This window comes from Suricata suricatta, chromosome 11, assembly GCF_006229205.1.
Source record: "Suricata suricatta isolate VVHF042 chromosome 11, meerkat_22Aug2017_6uvM2_HiC, whole genome shotgun sequence".
Taxonomy (NCBI): domain Eukaryota; kingdom Metazoa; phylum Chordata; class Mammalia; order Carnivora; family Herpestidae; genus Suricata; species Suricata suricatta.
The window spans coordinates 105,299,290-105,308,243 of NC_043710.1; the positions used below are offsets into that span (position 1 = coordinate 105,299,290).

Sequence of the window (8,954 nt, forward strand, 5' to 3'; positions counted from 1 at the left end):
AATACCTGGCAGTGGAATTACTGGATCCTACAGTCATTCTATTTTTTTGTTTTCGGAACCTCCATATTGTTTTCTACGGTGGCCATACCAATCTGCATTCCCACTAACAGTGCATGATACATCCTCTTCAGCGCTTGTTATTTCTTGTATTTTTCATTTTAGCCTTTCTGACAGGTGTGAGGTATTAGGTGGAATTAAGAAACAAAAACAAAGACAAAAAACCAGATGCTTAAATACAGAGAACATACCACTGGTTTCCAGGAGGAAACTGGGTAAGAGATTAAGAATGAACTTATTTTGATAAGGAGAAATGTAAAGCATTGTTGAATTATATTGGACACCTGAAACTAATATAACACTGCATATTACACTTCAACAAAAATAATAATGGCATTTTCAGTTTTAAAAAAGTCCATTAAAAAAACAAAGCCAATTAACAAACAAAGGTAGATTTCCAACTCTGGCTTCCCCTGTATCATTTTAGGTTATGGCTAAACATACTTGCACAGGGCTTAGGAGACTGCTGGGACCTTAGCAGATAAACAGGCTTTCGTGTATGTGCTGCCAACATGAGCACAAGATTAACAGAATTTAAGTTGATGACACTCCCTTTATAGTTACTTTGTTGTCCAAGTGAACACAATGACATTCATTGTCAGTTAAATATTTCATTTGATTAAATATTTGTCTCAGTATTCTTGTTAAGGAGCGCTAGGTGTAACTTTTATACTTGGTGTGTTGAGAAGCTGGAAAGGTGTACTGAATGGAAAAGACGTAGATTATGGCCTGATGAATGATGGGGCATCAGCCACACGTGTGGGGTCAGCAGATAGTCCCCTCAGCATCCAAACTCCCACTTCTTTGGGGGAGAAGGAAGAGCCACAGGTCCTTTTCCATAAAGGTGCAGTTTCAATATACCCAACACAAAGGAAGCAAAGTTATAGAATTTACTCTTACAGAGTTACCAGATTACAGTGGTTCAACTTATGATTTTTTTGACTTTGTGATGGTGTCAAAGGAATAAAGATTCAGTAGAAGCCATACTTTGAATTTTGAGTTTGAAGCTTCTTCCAAGGCTAGGAATACAGTACTCTCTCAAGACCCTCCGTAGTAAGAGTGGGCTGCAGCCACCAGGCGGCCTCCGGATCATGGGGGTAAACAACCCACACACCGACAACCATTCTGTTGTTCGCTTTCAGTATGCGATTCAGTTACACGAGACATTCAACGTTCTTATAAAACAGGCTTTGTGATGAGATGATTTTGCCCCACGGTAGGATAATGTAAGTGCTCTGAGCACATCTAAGGTGGGTAAAGCTGTGCTTTATAGGTTACATGCATTAAATGCATATAAAATATTTTCTTTACTATTTTTAAAAATATTTTTAGAGAGAGCATGCAAACAAATGTACAATAGCAGGGGAGGGGCAGAGAGCAAGGGAGAGAGAGTCCCACACAGGCTTTGTGCTGCCAGTGCACAGCCTGATCTCCCCACCAGTGAGATCATGACCTGAAATCAAGAGTTGGAAGCTTAACTGAGTCACCCAGATGTCCTGGGTAATGGTATTTTTTTTAACTTAAAATTGGTTTATTGGGCTATAACCATATTATTAACTCAAGGAAAGTATGTACTTAGAAATCCCACAAGGGAAGAGAGGTAATTGAGGGCAAGGGGAGTCCTCCATCCGATCACCAGCGAACAGGAGAGAGAGAGAGAGCAGGGTAACAAGCTCCTATTGTTTATAAATTGGGGTGGAGGTTTCAAACTTTTCACGGCCTCAAGTCTAAGTGGTTATTTTATTTTTTTAAGTTTATTTTTGATAGCAAGAGCAAGAGGGAAAGAAAGAGACTCTCAAGCAGGACCTGTGCTGTCAGCACAGAGCCCAGTGCGGGACTCCATCTCCCAAACCAGGAGACCACGCCCTGAGCTCAAGTCAAGAGTTGGGTACTTAACCAACCAAGCTGCCCAGGTGCCCCGCTAAGTGGTTATTTTTAAAAGGGTCCAGGAAAAGTAAGGTGTGCACTTACGGCAGGCATCCCAAACTTAAGTCCTTCTCTTGTCCAGACTGGCTATAGAACAGGGTTATACTGTAAAATGTCTGAATAGCAACTCAGAAGAACAAAGTCGTATTCCCCAAAACTGATTTTCCTCATCACAGTTCGCTACCATGACCAGTGAGACACTTGCTTGTCATCACAGGTAGTCTTACATACTGCTGGCCAGTTTCACAATGGCACCTCCTAGGTCTTCTGTGTGGTCTGACCCTGAACTCGAGGGCTGAACTGTGCAAAGACCTGGACTATCAAGACCAAGAAGCCTTTCACTGTTTGAGGCCTACACACGTTCCTTGGGAGGCCTGACCCACATGACCACTAGCAATGGAAATATTAAATTAATAAGTCACCCAATTCTATGAAATGCACCTCCCGTATAGCTCCAGAACCCAGCCATTTCGCTCCATTGCTATTGCCTCTATCTTTGGATAAACTATCATTGTACTTCAATTACATTATTGCAACAATTTCCAGAGCCGGTTTTCTTGCCACAGTTTCCTTCAATCTACCGTACCCAACCCAAGGTTTCTAAAATCTGGATGACTTGTACTTTTCCTTGCTTAAAATCCTTTATATGACCCCATTGCTCTATGGGTGAAATCCATACTCTTTAATGTTTACAAGGACTCACCTAGCTCTGAAGCTTGACGGTCTCACTCTGGGGCTGCCTTGCTCTGTCGGACAAGCTAAACTTTGGTTTCACAAATGGACCATGTGCTCTTTCAACTGTGGTATTTTACAAGTCTTGGTTTAAACAGCATCTCCTTCATGTTTGGGTAAACTGTTATTCCCATGTTCTTTCAATACATTGTTTTTCCCCAATAATAACACTCATTATACTACTAAATTACACACAGATTTTAATAACTTCTGCTAAATTGTAAGCTCTGTGAGTCAATAGCCATAACATGTTTTTTTTACCATTTATTTATTCAATTTATAAATAGTTAGGACCTTCTATGTTCCAGACATAGCTCTGGGTTGTGGGGAATAATTTAGGAATTCCCTGAGCTTACACCAAGGGGTTAACAAGGCTTAGGATGAACACATCCAAGATGAAACAGGGCAGAAGTGCACCCGACCAAGTACAAAAGCAGAAAGCTGCTTTCATAGGACTGAAGGTCAAGAATGGGTAACAAGATGAACAGGGCGATAGCTGCTGCAGCAGGGTGAAATTGCCTGGAACGGAGCTAACTAGCAAAAGAAAGGTGCCCCCTAGACCTTGAAGTAGCAGGCTCTGTCTTAGCCCTAGGCAAGTTAAGATAAACACACTCAGCACCTCGTGCTCACACCAGGATTGTGTTTTGTATCGACCCAGACTCCTAACACAGCAGATCCTTAAAACTCCCTTTCTCTCACACACAGGAGTTAATGATTCCTGTTTCGTGGTCTCTTTCTCCATGTCCATCATGTTTGTAAGCCTTCTTATCCTAATAAAAATAGAGCAAGGACCCTTATTTGGGGCTCTTGTCTCCTCCCAGACATTAGCCTCTCTCGCATTTAATTTTGCACCTGCTTTCTTGCTGGACAAGAAAGAACTCCAGACTCAAAAGTGCGCAACACCGGATATTTAAATTCTACATTCCAGAGGGGTAAAAAGACAACAAATTCGTAATAAAGTCTCCAGAATAAAGAACGTTAATGAAATGGTGAGTGCTATTTTAGAAGAGGCAGGTGAGGCCTGTTTTGAACACCAACTTGAGAATATGTCACTTGAACAACACCATGAATGAAGTGAGGAAGTGAGCCAGATGAATTTGGGGGGAAATACCATTCCCAAGAGAGGGTATATGAACTGAGGTGAGAACATGGCGGAATGTTTCAGAAATGGTGAGGGGAACCGCTGAGGCTGGAATGCAATGAATGAGGGGGCAAGGCGGTCAGATAGGTAGGCAGAGCTTACGGGCCATCTATCTGATAGAAATCTATTGAGAGCCACCACTTTGTCTCATAACCTAGTGATGCCTAACACCTCTAACGTTCTCAACTGCTGAATGGAAAATAAGTGAAATACATCTGGGAAAATAATTAAATAGATTTCTTTTCAGCTGTTTTTTTTTTTTCAGTAACTTTAGTATCTATCCCTTCAAGTGGGGATAAAAGACAGAACTTCAAAATTATTTGACCATGAAATAGTTACATTATTCTAAGAGACCTTGGTTCCACAGTTTGGTAAATGCTGCTATAAGAAAGGCCTTGTTTTTGTGATGTGAGTTCAGAAAAGCAAGTGGAATCATATAGTATCCTGGAAATTTAAGTTCAAATCCATTTCAAACATAATGATGATACGAGGGCAGGGGGCAGGGCACAACGGACCCTACATTTCTGCAAGATTTCCCTTTCCTGCTATGTCACCTTCACTGCTTTTTGTTTTCCTAATCAAGATATGGGACAATTCCTTTATCCTATGGCTCAGAAAAAAGAGACTGGACTTAAATAACTAAAGGTAGCATAATCATTGAGATGTAGAGGCCATTCCATTTTGAAGGCCATGTTTTAACTCCACAGGCAGAGTCTAACCTGTGCGGATTCCTTTTTCCCTGTTGGCCACACACAGCTCACTCTTGAGATGGTCATCACTGCAGCTTGGGTGGGGGAGCTCTGCCTACACACCCTCCTCCTCGTTCTCAGGAAATCCTAAATTCCTGGTCTAGCACCTGCACGTATTTTTGGTTCAATCCTGCTTCTAAAGTGGACTATATTTATGACGATTTACCTGACTCGGTTTTACTTTCCAATACACACGTTTACTTCTGGATTCCAAGCTTTATTAAAAATGTCTTTTTTTTTCTCCTATTGCCTGGAAATAGAGATGTTTCATCACAGGTGAACAGTCAGTTTCACAGTTGATTCCATATCCAAGAACTCCTGCAGATCATTTTATCATTAAACTCTAAGCCCCATTCTTAGGCCTCAGTCAGGTTCTAGGACATCATTCCTTCCCACAAGTCCAAGGATTAAGCTGTTTTCTTTCATTTGTTACATAGTAAATACAGTTTCTCCCCCATATTCTCCCTCTCATCCCTAGCTACCAAATCAGATGCCATCTCCTCAAATACTCACTTCTTCCAGGTTAAAAATATATTTTTGTTAATATTTTTATTGATAATCATGACGGGAAAATAAGCGAGCAGTTGCCACCTGAGAAGACTTCATATAGGAAACACAGTTGTTGGCAAAACTTTCAGTTTCTGTCATGGTCTGTTACAGACCTCCTTCCTAAATGTAATATGCCTATACACACACGCACACTTAATACTAAGACACATTGACATGAATGTCATTATACCACGAGTATATATTTTTTAATCCTATTTTTTGATATATATTTTTATGTGTTTATTTTTGAGAGAGCAAGAGACAGCAAGTGCACACAAGCAGGGGAGGGGCAGAGAGAGAGGGAGACAATTCCAATCAGGCTTGAACTCACGAACCGTGAGATCATGACCTAAGCTGAAGTTGGACCTCTAACCAACTGAGCCACCCAGGTGCCCCTTTTTATCCTATTTTTAATGTCCCCAAATCTGACTTTGGTAATCAAAGTCACAAAGTTGTCTCTTGACAACTTCTACTTTACCTTGAATATATGGGGGAGAATAAATGTTTTAAATTTCAGAAATCAAGGTTCCCCACTGAGACAAATTTTAACCTTGTGCCAAAGATATGTCTGATAGGACACTCAGTCAAAACAATCTGGAGTGACTATTATGCTTACTTCACATATGTGGAAATTTCAGCATAAATATACATAGATTTCAGCTTGGCCAAAGTAAGTGACACCAAGCAAGAAGCAGTCAGAACCTGCCCCCCAGTCCACTTTATTCTAAAGTCATGAAGCTATAGCACTGTCTCCCATGACTTCATGCAGTGGTCACTGTCCAGAGGCCCCAGCCCCTCACTTGTGCAGCCCAGTGGTGTCCTTGATGAGGGGATTATTACTCTCATTTGACTCCAAGATTTAGGCAATCCTTTTCAGTTTTGGAAAATACTTCCTTTGTCCTTCCTGGAGGTTTCGGTGGCTCTGGCCCGGGCAGGCCTTCCTTTCTCTAGATGGATTTTATGTTGACAGAATGAATTCACTTGACCAGATATAGTCACCAACTTAATTCAGAAAACCTACATACTTTGAGGTGATGTTCACTGTGCTAGGCAATTAAAACATTATAATGAATAAGAGTGACTTAAGTCCTACACTCAAGATGACAAAGTACAGAAAATATCCCCTGAGGATCTTGTGAAGGTCAAAAGTGCATGAAGAGGAGCTGGAGAAGTGGACATTCATAGAAGGTTGTGAGCCAGTGAAGAAGTTTGGTCCTTGTCCTGTAGGTTGGTGATGGAAAGTCATGGAAATATTTTGTCTAGGGGGAAAACAGGCAGCATAGAGGATGTTTTTAGGTGGTATAAACCAAAGGAGCAGAAATATAATTTAAGATGAGGTTCTCAAAGTAATGACCTTGGATCAGTAGCCTCAGCATCACTTGAAAGTTTGTGAGAAATCCAAATTCTTGGACCTCACTTCAAAACTGTTTCTGTTCAGCTTTACTGAGGTATGATGGACAAGCATTTTCTACATTAAGGTATACAATATGATAGTTTGATATACATATACATTGTAGAATAGTTACTGTAATCAAATTGAATAACAGATCCATTACCTTTCATGGTTTGCATTTGTGTATTTTATTTTTTATTCTTAAGTAATCTCTTCACCCAATGCGGGGCTTATAATCTTGAGATCAAGAGACACATGCTCTACTAACTGAGGCAGCCAGGTGCTCCTGTGTGTGTGTGTGCATGTGCATGTGTGTGCATACGTGTGCACATATGTGCATGTGTGTTTTGTAAGGACACTTAAGATCTGCTTTCACAATTTCAAACCTACATTAACAATAGTTATCATGCTGTACATTAGATCCCCAGAGCTTAGTCATCTTATAACTGAGAGTTTATACCCCTTAACCAGTATCTGACCATTGCTTCCAACCCAAACCCTGACAGCTACCATTCTACTCTTTCTACAAATTTGACTTTAGATTTTATATACAAGTGAAATTTGTCTTTCTGCATGACTTATTTCACTTAGCATAATGTCCTTCAGGTTTATCCATGTTATTGGCAATGAAAAGCTCTCTTTAAGGCTGAATATTTCATCGTGTATATTGACTACGTTTTAATTCATTCATCCATCAACGGACACTTAGGCTCTTTCCATATCATGGCTATTGTGAATTAGTGAGGCGAGGAATATGGGGTGTAGATATCTTTGCAAGTGCCCCAGAACGATTCAGTCAGAGGCCCTGGGGATTCAGTTCAGTAATCTCATTTGTAATAAGGGCTCTAGATAATCCTGATGTACACTCAAGGTTGAGAAAGCACTGGCATAGGAAAATGGTGATGAAGGCCTGAATTACCACAGGTGGTAAAGATGGAAAGCCTGGCTTGCAGTGGACAATCATTTAGAAGATAAAATCAAAGACCTATGTTTGATCAATTTCACTTCTCTTTCTGGATCATTGGATCCCTGCCCTCACCAGAATGATTTTCCAGAATCCTGACCCATTTACTTTCTCATAATATCTTAAATATATCAAAGTAAAGGAAAATAAAGCATTATGTAGAGAGTTAAGAGTGGCTCAATCTAAGCCAGTGACCCATTTTTACTTGAATATCTGGGCAGATATTGGGCTAATTTATTTTTCCATTTTTTTTTGGAAGATCAAACATGGGGGTTGCAATGATAAAGAGCCTACACTGAGGTCTTACCACGTAATAGTAAGTCTATTGTGATGTTGCTCGCCATGTTCACAATTTATCCATTTAAATGGCATTTTTACTTTGAAACAGTTAATGTGAAAGAAATTTCTCAATCTTTCATTTCCTGGGACAAAGAGTATCAATCATCTTGGTTTTTACAGGAGAGATTTTATTGTTAGAAATTATTTTCATATCAGTTTAAACCAATATTAATCCTGGGTCAGATCTAAATGGCTAAGCAACCCTTAATTTCAGCTGTCTGCTCTCAAAATGTACACGTTATTTTTATTTAACCTTAAGATTTATTCCTGAAAATCCAATAATTAATTGGGTCATGTGAAAAGGTCTCATATAGGCCACAGAGTTAGAAAATTTCTTTGGTGGTGTCTCCTATCTGTTTCAGCCAAACCGTCTCAAAGTTTTAAGAACTAGCAATTTCTGTGGATATTTTCATTTTATCACAGGAAATTCAGTGGTCAGTACAAAGCCATCTCACTCATAAAACCGGTGGTTCTGCTATACTGGAATTTAAGTGAATTTCAGAAAAGCAAATGACTTTCATTATCACAATCAATGGTGAATGCATTTCCCCATTGCCCCTTTTTCATATATTCAGCGAATGTTTACTGAGGGCCTACTGTAGGCAAAGAACTTTGCTAAACCCTGTGGAGAGCAGATAAATAAATCATGAACCCGCTGAAAGCTCAGTCTGTGGAAAAGACAGATCCCTTATCTCTGCTATGGCAGCCATCATTCTTGCCCAAGTATTACACCAAAAAAAGTTCTTAGACTTGCAGCAACTTGAGGCCTCTTCCCCCCCCCCCCCACTGGAAAACTGTTTTTACTGAGATCCCACCAGCCACACAATCTGCTTCTGGTGTTAAGCTCCTTCTTCTTTTGCAATTCGGTCCTTCTTAAGTGGTCCCATGAATGCTTTCTTCTCCTCCACAGTCTGGAATCGGCCATGGCCAAACTTGGAGGTGGTGTTAATGAATTTAAGGTCAATCTTCTCCAGGGCCCGCCGCTTGGTCTGCACCAGCAGGGACTTGCGGAGAGTAAGCACTCGCTTCTTGGTTCCCATCACACAGCCTTTCAGCATGACGAAGTCATTGGTCACTTCACCATAGTGGACAAAGCCACCCAGA

At 40.4% G+C, this 8,954-nt stretch overlaps 1 protein-coding gene across 1 annotated transcript in view; it reads right to left on the reverse strand.

Annotated features, from left to right (window-relative positions):
* Positions 1-8,634: 8,634 nt before the first annotated feature.
* Positions 8,635-8,954, reverse strand: part of LOC115272698 (60S ribosomal protein L3-like) — a 975-nt gene continuing 655 nt past the window's right edge. Inside the window, exon 2 of the mRNA XM_029915694.1 lies at positions 8,635-8,947. Coding sequence (XP_029771554.1) covers positions 8,690-8,947 — 258 coding nt within the window. The 3' untranslated portion in view covers positions 8,635-8,689. The remainder of the gene's footprint in view (positions 8,948-8,954) is intronic.